Source organism: Narcine bancroftii, chromosome 14 (genome assembly GCF_036971445.1).
Source record: "Narcine bancroftii isolate sNarBan1 chromosome 14, sNarBan1.hap1, whole genome shotgun sequence".
In the NCBI taxonomy this organism is placed as follows: Eukaryota; Metazoa; Chordata; class Chondrichthyes; order Torpediniformes; family Narcinidae; genus Narcine; species Narcine bancroftii.
In genome coordinates, this window is record NC_091482.1 from 64,431,495 (window position 1) to 64,454,674 (window position 23,180).

At 38.6% G+C, this 23,180-nt stretch overlaps 1 protein-coding gene and 1 long non-coding RNA gene across 5 annotated transcripts in view; one reads left to right on the forward strand and one right to left on the reverse strand.

Annotated features, from left to right (window-relative positions):
* The window catches only part of iqch (IQ motif containing H), a 123,893-nt gene that overhangs the window by 34,587 nt on the left and 66,126 nt on the right, over nt 1-23,180 (forward strand). For all 4 annotated transcript variants that reach the window (XM_069910475.1, XM_069910478.1, XM_069910476.1 and 1 more), the window contains exons 8-12: nt 8,814-9,365; nt 10,010-10,076; nt 10,784-10,867; nt 14,854-15,029; nt 16,844-17,116. In XM_069910475.1, coding sequence (XP_069766576.1) covers nt 8,814-9,365; nt 10,010-10,076; nt 10,784-10,867; nt 14,854-15,029; nt 16,844-17,116 — 1,152 coding nt within the window. The remainder of the gene's footprint in view (nt 1-8,813; nt 9,366-10,009; nt 10,077-10,783; nt 10,868-14,853; nt 15,030-16,843; nt 17,117-23,180) is intronic.
* Nucleotides 12,475-23,180, reverse strand: part of LOC138749293 (uncharacterized) — a 129,982-nt gene continuing 119,276 nt past the window's right edge. The window contains exon 4 of the long non-coding RNA XR_011348540.1: nt 12,475-12,599. This is a non-coding gene — a long non-coding RNA (uncharacterized lncRNA). The remainder of the gene's footprint in view (nt 12,600-23,180) is intronic.

Sequence of the window (23,180 nt, forward strand, 5' to 3'; positions counted from 1 at the left end):
ATTGATGGAGTTGAATGTGGAAATCTAGACAAAAAAGAGCACCCTGATACTTCTTTGCTGGCCTGGTGCTCCCTGCTAACAATTTGATGTGCATCTGATGTGAAAGCTGAGTCAGAAGTGTGGGTGGATCTGACTCAACCTAGATGAATTTCTGACACAATTCCACCAGAAATATTTTATAGAAAAAAATATCTATCATCAGATAGTTAGTATTGAGAAAAAAGTGTTGAAATTAATTTGTAGGTCACAACCTTTTATCATTATTGACATAAAGTTTACCCTTTCAAGAGCTCTGTTGCTCATCTATTTTGTCATGGTCTAGAGGACGAATAAAGAGCAAGTTGATGCAAGAAACAAAGGAAAGCAAAAATACTCCATGTTATGTGCTGCCAGGAAAAGCATTCTTGTGCATTTCGAAGCTGTTAATGTTAATTGCTATGAAGTATTAGTTAGAGATGACATGAGGTATTCAATGATGACGTTAGTGGTGTGGAAGAGCAGCATTATTTATGTGGAAGGCTGGTGTGGAAAATATGCTTGAATCATTTACTAAGTTGCCTCATGTTCATGACTGCTTTTTCAGATGAAATACATCATCATATTAACTAGTGAACTGTTGACTAATGGGTCTAATAGGTTTTCCTTCTACTTTACAAAGCATAGAGTGGGTGATGTTTAAAAATTAATTTCTAAATGAAGCAGTTGATGTTTCAGTTTCCTGCTATTTAGCATGCAGTAACCAAGAATAAAACAGCAAAATAATTAGTTATTAGATATGTAATTATAGGTACACACAATTTTTTATATCCTGCTGTATTACAGAATTTTACTCAGAAGTTATGAAGCTTAGTCCAAGAAATCTTACATCTATGAATTGTATCTAATTATTTGAGTTAAAACTTTTTTAAAATATCCTTTGCACTTTGGAGAAAATTTAGTGTAAATCAATAAGTAGGAAGGTCTTCAGCAATGTTTACAAGAAAGATACAAGTGGGGTTTGATTGAAAGCACATTAAGGAGGCATGATTTCTGAATGTTGTATGTTTAGAGAGTACTTTCAAATTACTTAATGCAAATTCTACAATTGCATGGTGATTCCTGGAATGTAACAATTCAAATTTACGGGAAGTTGAAAAGCCAATAGCTGTCAGGTTATCAATTACAGCTTCAGGACCATAATTCATAATGATTAAATATTTGTTGTAGTTTAGTGAATACGCTGCAAAATCAATTTTATACTCTAGAATCTTAGGATGACATAGAACAGAAGGAAGATATGTTAATCCCACCTCTTAGTCTCTGCAACTTTATAATTATTTCCATTCAATATATTTTTTCAATATTATTTTAAATCATTTAATCGAGTGAAATTTATTAAAATAGCATTAGCGGTGGCAGGAACTTGGAAATTAGATGCACATTTAGGAATGGAAAGATGGAATGGGAAAATGCAAAGTTGTATATCTTTGGAGAAAATTACATCCAATTTAAGAAATAAATATTCTATTTTCTTACAAATTTGGAACCCAAATATCCAAAGTTTGGGGATAAATATGTTAAAATGTATTTCTGGCCTGTAATAATCTTCTTCCCAAAAGTCGCTATATAAATACTATAAGATCCCAATGTGTGAGCCGATCCTTTGTGCAATCTAGAATAATATTTTTCTCTTTCTTCTTTCTATAATTTTTTTCATATAACTATGTATCTATTTCTATTATATGTTTTTTAGTGGAGGGTATATGAGGGAGGGGAGGGAAGACAAGGGGGAAGGTAAAATTACCATGTAATCACTGTAATTTCTAATCTAATCAAATTTTCCTTATGTAAAAGTATATAATTACATGGATGGAAAATTTTAAACAAATTATTCAAAAAGTGCTTTTGAAAAGTTTTAGTGAATCTGCTTTCCCCCAGCTTATCAGACAGTGCAGTTTTTTTTGGGGGGGGGGTTAAATCTGCCTCTAGACAACTTTCAGAATATATATTAGTATGGGTTGTTATAACGTAATTCAACCATATTTCAATCACAATTGGAAATCATAGTAAATGGAGAGAATAACCACAAATATTTACATTGAACCATCCCAATAATCAATAAATAATTCATAATCTATTGAAATGCAATTTAATACCAACATTTTGTCAAATAATTCTTCATATGAGATAAGCTATTGAAAAGTGGAAGGCAACTTTCCCCTTTGCTGTGAAGGGTTTGTTGTTCACTTCTTGTTGGGGAATAAGGTAACAAGGTCTACGGTGATTTGTGGCCAAAACATAGAAAGGGGCTGAGGAGGTTCCGTCAGAGAGTTAGTACTGAAGGAGGGAGAGTGGGATGTCGGGGTGATGAGGTAAAAGAATCAAAGGTGGAAGATAAAGCATCTGAACATTTTATTTACTTCTCTTTATCAACTTACTTTTCCTTTTTAACCTTTTTTCTTTTCCTTTATTTCTTTTTTAAACCTTTTCCTTTTTTCCCCCCCATAAAAAAACGCAATTGAAAAGTAAGTGCTATAAATCTGAGTGTTGTGGATATTCAACAGGATGGGAAGAGTTATTGGCTTGAAATATTCTGTTTCTGTCTCCACAGATGTTGACTAACTTTCTGAGTATCTCTAGCCGATTCTGTTTTCATTAAACCATGCCACCTCTTCTGATCATTCAGATGAATATCAAATATCCTAAGAACGAAAAGCAAAACACTTTCTTGGTGTTACTATACACAAAGGTCAATTTCATTGGCTCAGATTTTGGAGCGAAGGAACAGTGTTTGCCATCACCCTCAAGAAAATCTTCACACAAATTTAGTGAGACCAGAGCCACCATATTCTAATAAGAACATGAGAAGTAGGAATAGGAGGTGGCCATCTGGTTCTTCCAGCCTGTTCTGCGATTCAGTAAGATCATGGCTGATCTCTCTGCTCAGGTCCGCTTCCGTACCTGCTTTTTCGGCAGAACCTTTAATTCTCGACATCTAACTTTGTCTTAAATACAGTTAATGAAGCAGCCTCTACTGCTTCCTTGAGTAGAGAATTCTACTGATTCACTACTCTCTCTGAAAAGCAGTTCTTCCTCACCTCCAATCTAAGTCTATTCCCTAAACCTTGATGCTATACCCCCAAGTTCTAGTTTCACCTATTAGTGGAACCTACTTTTGCTGACTTTATCTTTCCTATCCCTTTCATAATTTTATATGTTTCTATCATCCCCTCTCTTTCTCTGAATTCCAGCAAGTACTGTCCCAGGTGACTCAATCTCCCCTCAGAGTCTTACCACCTCACCTCTGGAGTTAATCTAGTAAATCTCCTCTGCACTGCCTCCAAGCCTGTGATTTCCTTCTCAAGTAAGGAGACTAGAACTGCACACACTACTCCAAGGGTGGTCTCACCAATATCCTGTACAACCTCTCCGCTCTTAAATTCAATCTAGCTAGCAATGAAGGCCAGAGTTTGATGGCGTAAAATGCCGAGCTGTAGTTAATGAACAATAGCCTGACTTGAGTGTTCTTGTGGTCCAGGTGGTCTAAAATAGAGTAGAGAGCCAGTGCCATTGATCTGTTGTGACAATAGATGAAATGAGGTGGGTCCAGCTGCTTCCTGAGACAGGAGTTCTTTATATCAAAGTGGCATTGAATCTGTGAATCATTATTAAATGAAAACACCATTTGAAGAATTTAACATCGTGATCCGTGAAGTAAAAAGCGCAGATTATAATTCACTTTTTAATCATCTTAACTGAGGGGAAATAAAGATTGGGATATTGAATTAAGAAAGTGAATTATTATTTGCTATAAAAATGTAAAGTTATAGAATTTTAAAACATCATTCTGAGGCAGTGATTCCATATTTTTTCCTGGGCCATAGAAGTTGTTTAACAGTAATTAGCACAAAATGGCATGAAATACAGTCACACATCATTCAATAAGACTTAATGTTTTTCAGCATTTTATTTTCCTTTAATGGGATTAGTATTGTCAAAATAGTCTTGTTCCTATGCACAATATACTGATGCATCCTTCACAGATGCAATCAATGTTAGAATAAATTCCATCTAAATGCTACCTACAAAATTGTAATTCACTTGCAGTCACGGATGCTTTGTTGATTGCACTTGCAAATTCTATACTAAGAGGAGTGATATCAACATCTGGATTCCCACATTTAACAGTCTATGTGCAAGAGTTGTATCTGTATAATTATTTTGCTTTAGGATGTGGATGTAGAAATTATCTACCATATTCACATTCATCACCTGACTTTCTTATTCAGTAAAAAGCCTATTATCTGGAATTCAAGCAACTAGCAAAAAAGAAAATGCAGAAGATAAACAGATAAAAAATGTGGAAGTTTAAAATTGGCGCGCCTTGCCGTTAGTTTGTCAATCACGCAACATGCAATCTCAAACAACCAGAAAAAAACATCACTTATCTGGCATCTATCAATCCCCATAGGTGCCAGATACCATCATGGAGGTATGACCATCTGTTTCATATCAAAGTTAAGAAGATTTCTCAACATCAAAGATCATTATTGGCTGGTGAACCTGACATCAGTAGTAGGTAAATTATTGGAAGGTGTTCTGAGATTGGATGTACAATTATTTGGAGAGCCGGAAACTGATTAGGGATAGTCAACGTGGCTTTGTGCATCATAGGTCATGTTTAACCAACCTTATGAGTTTTTGAGAAGGTTACCAGGAAAGTTGATGAAGTAAAGGTTGTGGATGTTGTCTACATGGGTGGTTAGTCAAGAAGGTTCAGGTGCTAAGTATTCATGGTGAAGTAGTGAACTGGATTCGACAATGGCTGGACAGAAGAAGCCAGAGAATAACGGTGGATGATTGCCTCTTAGACTGGAGGCCTGTGACTAGTGGTGTGTCTCAGGGATCGGTGCTGGGACCATTATTGTTTCTCATCCATATCAATGATCTGGATGATAATGTGGTGCAGATGACATTAAGATTGGAGGCGTTGTGGACAGTGAAGAGAGTTTTCAAAGCTTACAGAGGGATCAGGACCGGCTAAAAAATGCCAGATGGAATTTAATGTAGACAAGTGTGTGGTGTTGCATTTTGGAAGGACAAACCAAGAAAGGACATACACAGTGAATGATTGAGCACTGAGGAGTGTGGTAGAATAGAGGGATCTGGGAATACAGATATATAATTTCCTGAAAGTGGTGTCACAGTTGGATAGGGTTGTAAAGAGAGCTTTTGGCATATTGGCCTTCATAAATGAAAGTACCCCTGTTTTGAGTAGAGGAATTAGGTTGTTATGGTAAAATTCTGTAAGACATTGGTGAGGTCAAATTTGGAGTATTGTGCACAGTTTTGGTCACCTAACTACAGGGAAGATATCAATAAGAGTGCAGAGAAGATTTACTTGGATGTTGCCTGGACTTCAGGAACTGAGTTACAGGGAAAGGTTAAACAGATTAGGACTTTATTCCTTGGAGCGTATAAAAATGAGGGGAGATTTGATATCAATATTTAAAATTATGAGCGGGACAGACAGAGTAAATGTGGATAGGCTTTTTCCACGAAGGGTAGGTGAGATACAACCCAGAGGATTAACCAGAGGGTTAAGAGTGAAAGGGAAAAAGTTTAGGGGGAACATGAGAGGGAACTTCTTCACACAGAAAGCGGTGTGGAACGAGTTGCCAGCTGAAGTGGTGAATGTGGGCTCAATTTTAACATTTAAGAAGAATTTGGACAAGTATATGGATGGGAGAGGTATGGAGCGATATGGACTGGGTGCAGGTCATTGGGACGAGGCAAAAAAAATGGTTCAGCACAGAATAGAAGGGCTGAAGGAGCCTGTTTCTGTGCTATACTGTTGTATGGTTCTATGGAAGGCAGTCCAATTGGAAGAGGCCATGATAATAACACTCTATGCAGAACAAGGAGATCAAGGGAAGAGCCTAATTGCTGGTCTGCTGGTATTGGGGGATGGTTTTACTAATTTGAGAAAGTTGAATTTTCTTGAAGCTTGTTTTGTATAATTAGATGCCTTATGATTTAACCAACTGGTGTTCATTTTTAATGGAAAACAATTCACAGTATTGTTGGATGCTCATGGTGGCAAATGATGAATATTGTTTATCTTTCATTATATTTTAACTTTTCTCTGATATGCTTATAAATGCAAATATTCTTGTGAATTTTATTATGCTCATGAAGGTGGAAGATTGCGATGAGGAAGAATTGAAATAGTGGTTTGTTTGCCTTGGTGGAAGTCACTTTAATGAAAACAGGTCGATTATCTTTTTTAATTTGATGACCTCACAAATAAAGCTGGTGCCAATGAGTGACTTTGAAGCGTGTAGGTTTTGAAACCGCAATTTTTCTAGCAAGGCATCAGTGGCAGGGATGAAAGGGAATTTTCTGTTCATTTGTAAGTAGTGAATTTCATCCAAGTTCTTCACTAGTGTTTACAAAAGCATTTTGACACATCACTTCATGGATCACAAATCAAAGCTCACTCCAGTTCAGACCATTTTAGGACAATCCTATTGAATCCCCGTCAATTTCTCACAACATCCATTGCGATCTATCTCATCGTGAGACGTTTAGTGTTTCTTTTTTAATAACTATAGCGGTGAGGCGTCCAAGCCCATTGGACGGGTCAGCCTACATTTAGCATGGTCATAGCAACTGATAAGATGCCTGCTGGGTTAGGCACGATTTGGCATGGTTCGTGTTTTAAATGAGTAGGACGCGTTTTAAATGAATAAACTGTTCAACTTCTGGAATCAAAAAGCTGCAGATGCTGGAAACCTTAAAAATATTTCTTTAGGTACCCAGGAGGTTAAAGCAGCTTATGTAGAGAAAAAGACTGATAATGGTCATCAATCTAAAATGGTCTGCTGAGCTTTTCCAGATTTCTTTATTTTCATTTCAATTTTTGAAGTCTGTTTCATTGTAGCTCCATGCACCCAGATAACTTTCATCCAGTTAGCTTGAACTGCACTCGAAGGCAGAGAATGAGGACATTATTGTAACCCACTGCAATCTGTCCAATCTTCTTGTCTCTCTTTCTTCCCTCAATTCCTTAATGTTTCCAGTTGCATTTGGGCGACTGAACTAAGATATTTCATCCCAATCTTTCCATCAGTACCGTTGCTTGACAAAACTGACAGGAAGCCTGTGTATGGAGGGCAGTGCCTCAATAGTGAATGTGTTTCTCCAGTGATCTTTATAAAAGAACCAGTATAAATATGAGGATCCCATTGGTGTTGAAATTGGCAGCTATATTACAAGTAAAATGATATTTATTCTCTTGTAATATACAGCAAAATCATAAAGACAGACACAAGGGGTAAAATTAACAGAGGGGGAGTTGCATCGTGATGTTCAATAAGAAAAAGGAATAAACAAAAATGGAAACATAAAAGGATAATACAGAAATGTAATAATTTGTTCACCCATAAATCCTGACAAATGACAAGGGAAGCGGATAACTGGGGTGGGGACTGTAGACCTGGCACTGACATCATTGTCTGGATTGTATTCTTTCTCACCTGATAGTACCAGAGAAAACTGCCAGTTAACAGGATTGTCCTGCTCAGGCATCCTGTTCCTGACTTCTGTGCACTCCATTGTGTCCAGGGGCAATGAGCTCATTCTGAGCTGAGCATCTTTGTATCAGCTCCTCGGCTTTATGCTGGTGTTGGTATACGTAGTGTTCTCTGTTCATTTGACTTCAGTGATTTTATTAATTGATTCATTTTGTTTGTATAATTTATTTATGATTGTTTTTATAAATTACATATCTATCAACTGTTTTTGCGCATGTATCACCTGCTCAAAAACACTTTTTTGCCCAGGACATCCCGGGTAAAATATCTATGGGGAAACGCTGCCATCGAAGAGCAGCAGCAATCATCAGGGATCCACATCACCCAGCACATGCACTGTTTTCTCTGCTACCATCAGGAAAGAGGTATGATTGACACCAGACTCGCACCACCAGGTTCAGCAACAGCTACTACCCCTCCACCATCAGACTCCTCAACAAAAAAACTCATTCAGGGACTCATCTCAGGTCTCTTACTTTTGCATTTGATTGATTTTTTTTTCTGTATTGCACAGTCATTTTGTTTACATTTCTTCATTTCTTTACACGTGTACATTGAGTCAGTTTATTTTTGCACTGCCAGTAAGTGGTATTCTGCCTCACCCAAAGGAAAAAGAATCTCAGGGTTGTATGTGATGTCATGCAAGTACTCTGACAATAAATAAATCTGAATCTTTTAACATTTCTCTAATTCATAACTAGTTGGAAATGGTCGACAAGAGCATAAGCTGGCAGAAGGTCATTGGGATGGTCTGCAGGTGAGTGTTTGCAGATGCGATGTTGCCCAATTGCCCCTTGTGGGATGGTTACAGTGGTAAGGCATCCCGGCCCATTGAGTGGGTTGGCAGCATTTAATGTGCAGGTGCTTGCTGGGTTAAGCACGATTTGCATGGTTTGTTGCAGTCAAATGCAAAATAAATTGTTTTCCATCAATTAAATACGATCACCAACCCAGTTTTAAAAAATGAACAATTTATTGCATTTGACTGCAACAAACCATGCAAATCGTGCTTAACCCAGCAAGCACCTGCACATTAAATGTTGCCAACCCACCCAATGGGCCGGGATTATATTATTATATACCATAAATACTTTGTTTTACATCAATTAAATATGATCACCAACCCAGTTTTAAAAAATGAACAAAGTATTTGTGGTATATAATAATGCAAGTTCACTTTGATAATTAGTCCACAAGTGAGTTAAAATCTGAAAGTGATTGCTACATTTATTCTTGCAGGATTTTCAAGTGGTACCGGTTCACCAACCCCAGGAATTTCCACGAGCTTACTACGTAACTATTTTCAATGGAAGAATAGATCACATGGCTCCAGACTTTCTGGCTTTCAAACAGCATTACCAGTTATACTGGAGACGCATCTTTTCTTTCTTGGAATATCTTGAGATGAAGCTAAGAAAATATGATGTGCCAGTTGCTGTAGTAGAAGGCCAGAAGCTGGCAAAGATTTCAGTTGTAGTTGATATTGATTCACAGCCCACATGGGAGGTACTGCTTCCTGCATTGAAAAATAAAGACTTGGTAGAAGAGATTGTCAAGCGCCCAGGCCAGCAGTACAAGGGGCCAGGTGGCATGGAAATAGCAGCCACAAAAATCCAAGCTATCTGGAGGCAGTACCAAGCCAGGATCAAGTACCTCGTATCTCTTCGCCAGAAGTGGGCAGCAGGTGTTATTGCCATCTCCTGGCTCATGCATGCTCAAAAGGCACGGGTGAAGAAGACCCTAAAGCAGTCACGTCAGAGACACCTGGAGAATTTTCGCAGCAGGGCCAAGGTGTGTGGAGCTGCCAGCTGTTCTGCCAGTCCTCACTCTCCAAAATCTCCGCCTGAGTGCTCCTGTAAAGCTGTTCCCACATTGCCTTTCTCTGCTCTTGTCTGTGAATCATATTTCATCCATCATCAGAGATGCAGCCGTTGAGGCTGCAAAGTCAGTCATTGATTTTTTTTTTTGCCTGAAAGAATGACTCTGCCTTTTCACCACTTTTGCTCTGAACATTTATACCACCAGGGAAATCGATCTTAAAAGTTTCCCACCTGCAGTCAACATACAGCATTCTGAATTTGTTTGAAAAGCTCACTCTCCAACTACAGCACACTCAGTACTTTATAGTACTGTATTTACTTTTTGCAGACAAGTGTGTTAATTAATGCTTACTTCACTTATGTTTAGTTTCTTTTTAATTCATATTCCATTAATTAAGCGAAACACACTCTACAATCTCTCTGCTTGGAATACTACTAGTGCATCATGTAGTGCTAATTAAATTAATTGGGGAAGATGTTTTAAGTATGTAATTAAATCAATTAATATAATTTATGCCTGGCTTGGTCTGACTGACTAAAGTGGAGCAGCTGAAGTTTAACTTGATGAATCTATTACAGCTTCTGTCACTGATCAATGCTCTTCTTGATTCCTAGCATCTGGCAGCCAACTGGAATCGCATCAAGGCCTCCAGGAGAACCATTATCCACATCCCATCATTAGGTATTGCACTTTTTTTTTGCCTGCAGTTTCATCCACAACCTCTATTACCCACCACATTATAGGTCCTTGATTGAGTTCAGGAAGCCCCCTTGTTTTGTTTCAAATTGGTCTCGGTAGGAAGATGTTCTTCAGTTGATGAGAATAATAACACAGGCCCTTGCTCAAAACAGCATTTAATTTCAGGATTAAGCAAATAAAGTCATTACCACCGGCCCTGTTTGGATGAGAGGTGATTTGCTGTAATTCACTTTCATTTGTATGAAATGGAAGCTGAAAGGCTTTGCTGAAATAGCAGATAATGTTTTCTATCTGTCTTTAATGATATTGAGAGTTCGGGCTCACGCTTGTTGTTGTGTTAAATCAATAAAAGGGGAATCTTGTTATGTGTTAGGTTTAATCAAATGTGCAGTCAAAATGATAAGCTACATTGTCTGGAATTATTTAATTCTAATTACTGTCAGATGGGAATCTTTATTTGCACTTAAGGCGAGGGGGTTCTCGTGCTGACAAAAGGAATGCTGTGCCGTGCTAAATAATTAAGAAGCTGAAAAGTGGGCTTCGTGCTTAAATAATCTGCTGGTTTGAACAAATTAGCAGAACACAAGAAAATTAAATACTTTTTATTAATTCAGCAACTGAAAAGTGTTTAGATTGAACAAATATTTGATGGCTATTTTAAGGCTTTTTTTGGTTTTTGTATTTCCTAGGGTATGTACAGTGGCTGAGATCTACTGTGCCTGATTTAGATACACAGCAGAACTTACAGATGGGAAGGTTATGTGACATCAGGGGTGAGTGCAGTCTTTGCCCACTGTTCCTAGTTTTGACTAATTACTGCTATGCTCAAGGACAAGGTAACATTACCACTGTGATTTCTCCACTCCCTGGGCCATCATACTGCTAAACAGAGTTGTTCTCGTGGTTTCACATGCTTTGTTAATGCTGTAGCTATAAGATATAGCAAGTGTAATGCTCAACTTTCCCAAGGTGTGAAAAGATGTTGAAAATTATAAATAGTTACAGCTTAATGATAGAAAATGAGCAGAAAATCCATCAGCATTTGAGACTACAAACGGGTTAATATTTTGGCTGCAGATCCTTTGTGCATTTGTTAAAATTTTGATGGCCCAGTTGCACCTGTCCCTCCTTTAAAATGCTACTTAAAATCTATATGTTTAACCAAGCTTTTGGCAATTGTTTCCCTAACATTTCCAATGTAGCACAATGTTTTTTTTTTAGTTAGATATGGGTAATCACTCCTATAAAGAGACAGGGGATGGTTTTGCAATCTCAAAGGTACTATATAACTGGAAGATGTCGTCTCATTTCCCGCATTGCTTCAATGACCAAAAATATTTGATTCGCTCTAAGTTGCACTGAGATAACCTAAGGGTGTAAATTGAAGTCCTCCCTTTAATTTGTTTTTTTTTTCTCTCTCTTCCTTTTCATCTTTTATTTCCTCTGGATATTCCTTCAAAAGGGAAGGGGTTCCAGGCCAAATGGCCTCTATCCTCCAATTTTGTATTTGGTTTTATAATTTATTGAAATGTCACATCCTGGCTTTTGCATCTCTCTGGGTTAGACGTGCCATCTTGTTTGGATGGAAGGATGCTGTCCCGCCCACTCATGCTCAATGTCTCAGGGACATTGTCCTGTTTAAATTTAGAAAAGATGTATTATTCAATTAATAATTCAAATATAAAATTTCAAATGTTGTGGGGACCCTTGTTGAATTACTTTCATAATCTCTGGACACTTATTTTTCAAATTTTTTATATTTGCTGTTTTATTTGATAAATTAAGTACATATTTTCTTTAGTCATACACCTTGGGTTAGGTAATAGGGTTTAGAATCACACTGTATGTGGAAAAATCTCTTTTTTCTCATTATAATTTTGAATTATGGTTATATATGCTTTATAGCTTAATGAGTTATTAATAACAAACAACAAATTTTATATGTATTCCATAAATTTTTGTATATGCATCCTTATTTTTTAATAATAAAAATAAAATAATATACATGGTGTTTCATATACTGCACACACACAGAGTTCACGTGTCCTTCAAAGAATGAGTATTTTTCATATATTATCCTTCCAGTTGTAATCCATTCTTTTTCTGTTTGTCTCCTTTTGAATCCTGTGTACTCCTTGCAGAATGGAGGCAGCCAACCTGTTCAGGTGTTCTTTAATTTAACTACCCACTAGGTGGTATTTGAAAATAATTTTGGGTGGCCTGGCTGTGTGATTTGCACAACATGCTCTGACAACTTGCCTTGTCCTCAAAAGGGAGAACTGCTGCCAAAATAAATTAATTCTAATCTCTGGAAAGATCTCCATTAGGCAGCATGATGAGCCTCGAGGGAAGAGAAAAGCCAATGTATGATCCTTACCTTGATTATTGACCAGTAACCATTGCAGCAAAATATGAACACAGTTGCATTTGGGCAGGGTTGCAGTCGGATTCGGCTTGCATGTGATTTTTCACATTCAGGAGGCAGTCCATTTTTGTGCAGCATCTCTGCAAAGCCAACAAAACTGACTTGGTACACATTTAAAAGTTATCGAGTTAATATTGATTAAATGGCCTAAAATTGTTTTTTTTTTAAAAAAATGGCAAATCAGCGAGGCAATAACAAAAAAACAACGGCCTGTGATTTTTAATTTCTTCAAAATTTACCTTTCATACTAACAATTCAGGATGTAAAATTGGTCAAGTTATAAAAGGGAGAAGAAAAATCTCATTCCATAGTTATTACTAGAAAATGATTTTTGTCTTCAAACAGCCACAATAGACAAATTGATTTCCTGGTTCAAAACTTGCTCCTTTTCATGATGTGCCAATGGAAGTGACCTGCATTAACCGTGCAAAAGAACCATAAGAGTTTTTTTTTCAAAAGTATAGTTGGACTTGGGATGTCGTCCCTTGGAATTAAATTACTTTTTTCAAAAAGATACACTTTTCATTTGACGTTTTTCATCTTCAGAAAAATACACTGTCGCATGAATAGGAATGAGAGTAAAGTGCTGGTGATAACAATTACAAATGTGAGAAGAGAAATGCAACAGAGTGATGGATTGAAAATAAAGTTCCTGCAAGAGATTAACCTGTCACTTGCATTGAGGAGGCTGCAGAAGCCTTGGATGAGGCTTGAAAGGGGAAGTTAAGAATTAACCTCTTGACAGAAAGATTTTCCAAGGAAATCGGTTCCAAATAGAATGCAATTATTTTAAACGCTATCAATGAAATTATTAATTTCTAATGATTAATCTTAGCTTTAAAATATTTTGGCTGATTTTCAATGAAGTGAAAAATACACAGAATCTGTTTTATATAATATAGGTAGAACAGCAAAGCATGCAAAGAACTGGCTGCTGTCCTCGTCCCATTTTGGTTCAGGAACTCGGTCAACCTTCCTTCTGTGAAATGAAGTCCGGGCCCACAGATTGAGTACTTCTAGGCTCTGATGTTGACTCTTTTTCTTTAATATTCCAAAGCAGGTTTGATACACAATTTTACATAGCAGTGTGCAAAGGAAGAAGGAATCAAGTGAAGACTGTCAACCTTTTCTGTGTTTGCACGATTATATAAAATCATGAATCATAAAAGTAGATAATTAGAATCCAGCTGTTTGTAAGAGCCACCCACTTAATACACTTCTTCAATTCTTTTCCTATAACCCGAGAAAGTTTTTTTTCTCTTCGTGTAGTTTTAATTGTCTCAAAAAATCTAGTATAGTGAGATATCCTCTTGTGAAAGCCACAACTGAAACCACTACTACTACTACTACCCTTTTAAAGTAGTAAACTCTACATCATAAATATTTGCTGTGCAAAACAAAGACTTCCATAGTTTTGAGATAAAACATGTATCCTTTGATTTTTCAATCCTTGCCCCGATGGGAACAGTTTTATTATTATTTGTAATTAAATTTGTTTATGCAAACTTGTAAGAATGCAAGTCCCCCCCCCCCCCCCCCCGATGATGTTTCCTTGTTTTTATCAAGGTAGGTATGCTCTAAATGAGTTACCATGGCCCTACCCCATGAAGAGGCAAGAACAGGGATGAATTTTTCAAGGACAATTAGCCCAGCAGCTCGAACGATCACAGTGAGGATGGATTTCTTTCATCACAATTCTGTCCTTGATATGAGAACTTTTGGTTCCATTTTACAACAAAATGTAAAAATGCAATTTCGAAACAACAAAGCAATGTGCACTAACAGTTCCTCGAGATTATTTCCGCAGATTGCTTAGTTGATAAGAAAAACTGCAGTGATGCCAGCAGGTTTTGCTTGTCTGATTTACTTGTCTTGCTTGTCTGGTGCTCGGTAAAGTCCTTTCTAAACCTTTTTGGCCCTAAAAATTGAAATAATGATAATGAAAAAAAAATTGTGAAAGTAAAACGGAGTTCCTTGGGCTTTAAAGATCACTATAGGTCCAAAGTGGCAGGCTAGACATAGGCATAGATAATATCTCTGCTTTCACTGTGCATACCATTGAAAGCCATTTGCCATCTCCTACAATTAGTTACTGTATGATTTTTTGAGGGAAGATAAAATAAGAGTCTACTCTAGTGTGGCCTTTGGGAGTGAAATTTATTTTTCTTATCCCACAAGAAATTGTTCCACAATATCTTTGGAAGCTGCCTCAAAACTGCAGGTAACCCCTTTGAGATTTATAAAGTAAGTTTTGTTTTCGCATGGTGTTGAATGATTAATAAATGTTTTTTTTCTGCATGTAAACAGTCTCTGGTATATCCTCTTTCTCTCTAGATGACAATGTAGATGTTGTCTATATTTGCCCCCTATGGATTGGTGAGGACGTGACCCAGTACTACATGAAACTACTTGGGCTGCAAGATGCTGTCAGATTAGGCAAACCTGAGGTGATGGTGGATGTGACAGATCGTCTCAAAGTCATCACACCTGAGGCAACGAGACATTTTCCTGTATGTTCCTCTCGTAACTTCAAAACAATGTTGATGGGGATGAATGACAGAGGATGGGGTCGAAAAGTTAGGAAAGAAACAAAGATTCACGTGGATTGGGGCAGAAATTGGAATTGACACAGAGGATCTATTGAACGTAGGAACAGGTTTGGTGGACTTGCTACGTTCAATGTTTCGTCCATAAAAATCTTTTATTATTAATTTTGCAGAAATTGGGTGTTGCTGGGAAAACCAGTGATAATTTGCCCTTCCCCAATTGTCCTTGAACCACTACACTCCTAATGAAGATGCTTGCAAAAGACATTTTGGATATTGAGTTCCATGATATTGAAGGGCCATTGATATACTTTCAAGTTGAAATGGTGTACAACGTGGAGAGAAACCAACAGGCAATGGTCTTTCCATTATGCATGCTATCATTCTCATTTTTCAGTGATAGAGGTCAGGGCTTGGAATGTAGTATCGTGACCAATAACTGCAATGGTTTTTGTAGATTTTACACACCGGCCATTAAAAGTTGAAGATAGAAGGGATAAATGTTTAGGATGGTTGATACAATGCCAATCAAGCAATCCTCTCTGTTCTGGATGGTGATGAGCTTCTTAAGAATTGCAGCTATGTTTATTCAGGTTCATGCAGGGTATTCCATTGTGCTTTGTAGTTGGTGATATGGGTTTGGATTGTCAGGGCAAGAGACATTCATCACAGGATACCCAGCTTTTGTAGCCACAATAATTGTCTGGTCCAATTCACTTTCTGTTCAATAGTGAGCACAGGTACCATTGAACGTGAATGTTACTTGCCACTTGCTGACAGATTTTATTTCCTTTCTCTTTCTGTCTTATTGCTTATGTCATTGATACTTCCACTTCCTGCTCCTTTTGATTTCACCACAATAACATTATCCCCAATAGGATGTCCTGCTTCCTCTAGGGGGATCAGTAATTCTTTTCGTCCCTTCTGATTTTGAACTTACAATAACCCACATCTTGAATTTGGAAATTAAAATGAGACCTTTCTGGTCTCTGAAGTTCAGTGTTAAACCTACCACTGTTACCTGCAGTCCTCACAAGAAACTATTTTCTTTCTTGGAAATACTATGCATGAATCTGATTGAATAAAATATTTAGGAGAACTCACTGAGAGGATTACTTAATGGTATAAGGCGCAGCACATGAAAATGAACAAGTTACACATTGGTAACCAGAAGGTAGGTAGAGGTGGTGGGTGTGTGGGTGTAGGTGGGTGTGTGGGTGTAGGTGGGTGTGGGTGGGTGTAGGTGGGTGTGGGTGTGTGTGTGTAGGTGTCTGGATGTGTGTGTGTGTAGGTGGATGTGTGTAGGTGTGTGTGTAGGGGTGTGTGTGGGTAGGTGTGTAGGTAGGTGGGTGGGTGGGTGGGATGTCACTGCAATCCAGCTAAAGCATTTTTTGTTAGTTTATTTGTATTGATTTTCTCCAAGTTTTAGTCTTAAACTGTGCCACAACTGTCTTTTAGATAAATCACTGTTATTGAAGGCTGCCAGCATCTTTTCATGCGACAGAAGGGTAATTCCACATGGATCAAATAAATACAGATGTGTAGTAATTAGTTGAATTCCCAAGGAACCCATTTACGATGAACTAAAAATGTGAAGGATTATGGAACTGTTGTGAGTCTCCACACTGGTGGCTTTTATCAATTTAAACTGCTAAACTATAGCTCTGGTCACAACCTAGACTACTATTAATAATGTATTTGTTGTGTACAGCCTAATAAATTAGGCCTTGGGAGTAGAAAAGGATACAATCTAACAAGAGTAATGTCACTATTCACAGACTCTCCACTTGTGCCTGGCAACTCATCTGAAATACAGTCCCCAGGCAATAAAGCGAATAAAAAATCTTATTGAAGGGAAGGCTGCATACATCGTTGGTGGATTGCTTCACCAGGATGACTTAGCTGTTGCAGATATGCTAAATGTTCCAATCCTGGGCCCAGAGCCGGAAGTGGCCCATCTGTACAGTACCAAGTCTGGAAGTAAAAGAATTTTTGCAAGTGCATCTGTACCAGTGCCACCAGGGGATTATGATATATACAATCTTCAGCAGGTATGTTATGATGACTATACTTTTGCTTTCTATTAAACGCATTCCATCATATCCTCCCACATTTTAATGACACTTAGTTACAACAAATTGTACTGCATAGTTTCAGGCCATTTTAGCCCAGGAGCCCGTGCCATTCAATTACATCTCATTAACCTACAACCCGCGGTACATTTTTTGAACATTGGGAGGAAACCGGAGCACTCAGAGGAAACCCACGCAGACACGGGGAGAATGTACAAACTCCTTACAGACAGCGTGAAATTTGAATCCTAGTCCCGATTGCTGGCACCGTAACAGCGTTGCACCAAGTACTATGCTAACTGTGCCGCCCACGTTATGTTTTGTATGCATTGTTCACATTGTCTTTGCAAGCTAAGTTTTGGGGAATGTTGGCTCACTAGCTAGCCATCAGCAGTAGGCCAAAGAAACCAGATTTTGGAGAATTTCACCTAATCCTCAGCCACAATTTTTTTTAAATCACATTATTCTACTCCCCAAAGAGCATTGAATTGCATTTGTCAGGCAATGTCATTTCCATTTTCAGTGGGTCAGATTCTGAAGAATATTTTGATCGCTTTGCCTCATTACATTTTGTAATGACCTTCAGACCTTCCTGGTGAGGAGGGACAGAGGTATTAAATATCTGTGGCAAAAAAAATTACCTTGTGTGGGCCTTGAAACAGTAAAACGGAACATTTCACAGGCAATGAAGATTGGTCAGTGTTGTAATGTGGGTACCACGTGGCTCTGAAATACAGGATAGAATTGCCAAAGCAAAATGCATGCGCTACAGTACGTTACATTTTTGCTACATTGAAAACAAAGGTAAAGGTTCCATTATTGTCAAATAATACTACATTTAGAATGCAACATAAATGAAATTCTTCAACTTTTGTCTACCGTAAGGCAGAGAGCCGCTATTTTGTTCAGCACCCCTCAAAGAAACGTTCAGCATCTGGTATTCCTAGGCAGTCTCCCCTCTGATACTGGCCAGGCCAGAGCCTGCTTCGCTTCTGAGGTCAGACAATCACAGGCATATTCAGGCTATTAGGCTTCTGTATGTAAGACTTAGAATGTACATTGAAAAACAATGCACCCATTACCCTTGATTTTCATCCAGGGATGGGAAGTGTGCAATTTCTTGATTTGTGCTCCAAGTGATTGCTGTTCTCAATATCAAGCCAGAAAATCTTTCTTATAATTTACACAATCTGACTCAAGAATGTACAAATTACAAAAGCAGATTTTTTTTCTACGAAATGTAATGAGGCAAAGCGATTAAAAATATTCTTCAGAATCTGACCCACTGAAAATGGAAATGACTTTGCCTGACAAATGCAATTCAATGCTCTTTGGGGAGTAGAATAATGTGATTTAAAAAAAAATTGTGGCTGAGATTAGGTGAAATTCTCCAAAATCTGGTTTCTTTGGCCTACTGCTGATGGCTAGCTAGTGAGCCAACATTCCCCAAAACTTAGCTTGCAAAGACAATGTGAACAATGCATACAAAACATAACGTGGGCGGCACAGTTAGCATAGTACTTGGTGCAACGCTGTTACGGCGCCAGCAAGCGGGACTAGGATTCAAATTTCACGCTGTCTGTAAGGAGTTTGTACATTCTCCCCGTGTCTGCGTGGTATGGTCTCTCTTCATTAAAGAGAGACCATACCAGTCTCCTTCACCTTACTGAACATGTTATTTCAATAAACCACTCTTCTTCAACTTCAATCACAGACTCCAAGTCAAAGAGGTAGCAATTGGAACTTGCATTGGCCCAAGCTATGCCTGGGTTTTTGCTGAATATTAGTCTTTGTTTAAGTCCTATTTTGGGACCCTCCCTCAACTATTTTTCCTTTCATACATTGAAGACTATCGGTGCTGCTCTTTGCATGAATATAGAACTTCAAAATTTCATCACTGTTGATACATTTTTCTGTTTTTACCTTCACAAGATCCCTTTCCATGGAGAGTTAATTTATCCACCAATATCCACAGGTTTCTTGACTATGCTTCCTCCACCCTATATCCCATACAAACTCCATTCCTTTCTCCCATTTTGTCTGTTTTGATGATGTTGCATGTTGATGTTGATGCCTTTGGAGCATTTTTCCCCACTAACTATGATGTTCCCTCTACCATGGATAATTAGGCTTTCAACTACAATTCCTTGATTTCCTCCATGGCTGTTCCTTCACCCAGATAAAGGAAAATATGTGCTTTGTCCTTTGCTTGTACCTGCCAGCTCCACATTCAGTGGATCAACATCCATCATTTCTGCCATTTCCAATGGGATTCCACCACCATTTCATCATTCTGAAGGGACTTTCCTAATACAATTCTTCAGAATTAGAAACAACGTCTTCTCCTCACTGATTATCAACACAAGCGCACCCCAAGGATGCTTGCTGATCCCACTGCTCTACTCATTATACACCCGTGACTGTGTGGCCAGGCACAATTCCAATACCATCTGCAAGTTTGCCGATGACACCACAGTTGTTAATAGAATCTCAAATGGCAATGAGGAAGCGTACAGGAGGGAGGTAGATCAACTCAATGAATGGTGTAACAACAACCTTGTGCTCAACGTCAGCAAAACCAAGGAGATGATTGTGGACTTCAGGAGGAAGTCTGAGGAACACGACTCAATGGTCATCAAGGGTTCTGTAGTGGAGAGGGTCAAGAACTTCAAATTTCTATGTGTCAACATCTTCAAGGATCTGTCCTGGAGCCTCCATGTCGATGCAATCACAAAGACGGCTCGCAGAGGCTATACTTTGTGAGGTGTCTGAGGAGATTTGGTATGTCACCGACACACCGTAAACCTCTGCAAGTGGACCATGAAGAGCATTCTGGCTGGTTGCATCACTGCCTGGTACGGAGGTGCCAACACTCAAGACAAGAATAAACTCCAGAGGTTTGTTAACTCAGCCTGCGACATCACAGGCACCAGCCTTCACTCCATCAAGGATATCTACATGAGGCAGTATCTTAAGAAAGCAGCCTCTATCCCCACCACCCAGGTCATGCCCTCTTCACTCTGGTACCATTGGGGGGAAAAAGGTACCGGAGTTTAAAGACAAGCACGCAACAGCACAAGGACAGGTTCTTCTCCATGCCACCAGATTTCTGAATAAACAATGAACCAAGGAGACTGCCTGACTTTCTGTGCAATTATTTATTTATTTTTATGGCAATGCCTTAAGATGGTTATAATCTGAACGTTTGCTTCTGTAACGCTGCTGCAAAACACTGGATTTCATGACTTGTTCATGACAATAAATTCTAATTCAGATTCTGAGAGTCCTCTTCCATCTCTCCCAAATGCTCCCCTTTCAGGAGCATTTTTCTCTGTAAGAATTTGTAATTTAGGTTTGCTTTTGTGAACTCTTCTATCTGTATGAGAATTTTTGTGATTACATAACTAGTACCATTTGAAATTTGCACAAGAATATAAGTCAATAGGTAAGGAATATGGCATTACCTTTGGTTTTGAGGGTGTACCATTAGAGATCTTCCATAGGAAATATGAGCAGAAATTATTATTTTTTTAAATATTTTTTTTATTTTTCACACTGTGAACCATATCAACCAAAATACATACACGAGCAGAAATTATTGAAGTTGGTATAGCTTGTCAGTCAAGATCGGAAAGAGAAGGAAAGGTTAAATGTTTGGATCCCTTCACTGAGTCCTGTTTGAAGTACTATGTTTTTTTCCGTATTATCAATTTTTTCAAATGTATTTTCCATCATCTGAGCTTTCTTTTAATCTCCTGAGGATTGAGTGTAAATTAGTTTACAAAGAAAGAGGATAATTTTCATGGTGAGAAATCACAGCAATAGACTTGCTTGTCCAGTTTCAGCATCCTGGCCAATATTTAGACATTCACCCTACAGCATAAATCTTTATTTTGTGTGTTTAAGCACATTTTGATTGCAGTGTTTGGTCAATATGTCCCTGAAGCTACAGATTCTTGAACAGAGAAGGATGAAGATAAACATCACTTTTATATTTTCTATGTTGTTTTGGGTTTTTTTAAAAATTGTGGTTGGTGTTCTCCCCCAGGCCTCACAACACTTGTGTTTAAATGTGACAAACATCTTCTCCCAAACGATATAACCAAAGTGTTTACTTGGGAAATCTCAGAAATCTGTTTTTTTAGGAGTAATTCAAAAAGATGTTTGTTGGACAAGGACAAAAGAGAGGAGGAAAGACCTCTATGAGGGATATGTTACTGTCTGGATTTGCTATTATTACAAGCTCACATTTCATTTAGTGATGGTCATTTTAAGGATTAGTGCAAGCTGCAACCATTCACAGCTTATGGTGAGACTGAGTGGCACCATTAAGTATTGACTACCACCAGTGGGCTGATAACGCCTCAAACCGTGCATCTTGGCGCCTCACAGTTTGGCGGGCAGCAACCTCCTTTGAAGAAGACCGCAGAGCCCACCTCACTGACAAAAGGCAAAGGAGGAAAAACCCAACACCCAACCCCAACCAACCATTTTTCCCCTGCAACCGCTGCAACCATGTCTGCCTGTCCCGCATCGGACTTGTCAGCCACAAACGAGCCTGCAGCTGACGTGGACTTTTACCCCCTCCATAAATCTTCGTCCGCGAAGCCAAGCCAAAGAAACAGAGTGATGCTCTGGAAGAAGAAAAAGAACAATGGTTGTATATGCAGGAAAACAGGTGGTGAGTGAGTCATGTGAGTGGAACATTTAAAGAAAGTCAAATGTTTGGGACACTTAAACAGGTTTGATTATTGACTAATGAGTTTATCTAATGAACACAGAGGTGGAATGACTCTGTGTGAAATGGACAATGCTGTTGATTCTCCTTGTCGGGGATTATTGAACCATCATGATAATTGTAATGGTCATTTTGATTGACCTATATCTGGGTAAAGGAAACAGGAGAATTCCTGCATTGGATCGTGACCATGTGATGGTCATTTTGACTGACCCATGCCTGGGATTTGGAAGCATCGTGGAAGTCGCATGTTTCATTTCCCCTACACAAGGAAGAGCGGAGTTGTGACAATTATTCGTATGTAAGGACATTTCTACTTCTGTGCAATAGTTTAAAAGTCTGGGTTTCAACACAAAATTTCTAAGTCAGAACTTTGAATTGACTTTCCAGAATTGTGCCCAAGTTGTAATGGTTTGGGTAACGCGCATGCACACACAGTTCATCGTATGTATATATTTGGCTGCCAGCAGAGGGGCTGTGACACATAGAGCAATTAGACAAAGTTACATCTATAATTTCTAGTCTGCAACCTTTGTGTTTGCAGTCATGATTGAAAGTATTTGCAATATGATGTCAGCTGTTGTGTCCCCATGGCTGCCCCCCCCACCCCACAAAGTGACCAGAAACAGTTCAGCACAATGCCTGCATTAACAAGCAGCAGACATTCTGATGAACTACTGTATTTCCAAAAGATGCAATACTTTTATCTTGCTGTGACAAGAAAAGCACATATTATTTATAGAAAAGGTCCCTGTTTCTGGTGCATGAGTCTGTGCATAATTTCTGACAATGCAATTATTGGCCAATTTGGTATTTGATGGGAGTGGGGGTGAATAAGGGAACTTCATTTCCTCTGACAGTCACTCTCTCTCTCTCTCTCTCTGCCTCTGCGTCTTACCTCCCTGATGCACCATCAATTACTTGAAAGACTGATGTTGAGAAACAAATAGGCTTTTATACACTTAAGAACAATGACACATCCATTCTGTTCAACTGTCCTGCACTGAAGAGGGGGCTGTAGAACAACCACCTTTATACAGGAACCTGTGGGGAGGGGCCACAGGTACAATTGGCCAATGGGTGTGCCTGACCAGGCAATTATACACAACAGTGGTTTACCACATTCACCCCTTGTCTTTCAAGAGCCCAGTGGGGTGAAGTAGAACTTACAAGATTACAATTCAACTCTACCAGTTGTGGCTGTAGTACAGTAGCAGGGTCCTGGATGGTTTTGGCACCTGTACGTACTCATCAGTGTTGTGCTGGTGAATAGGGGCCGATGAGTCTGGCGTATCCTCTTGTGGT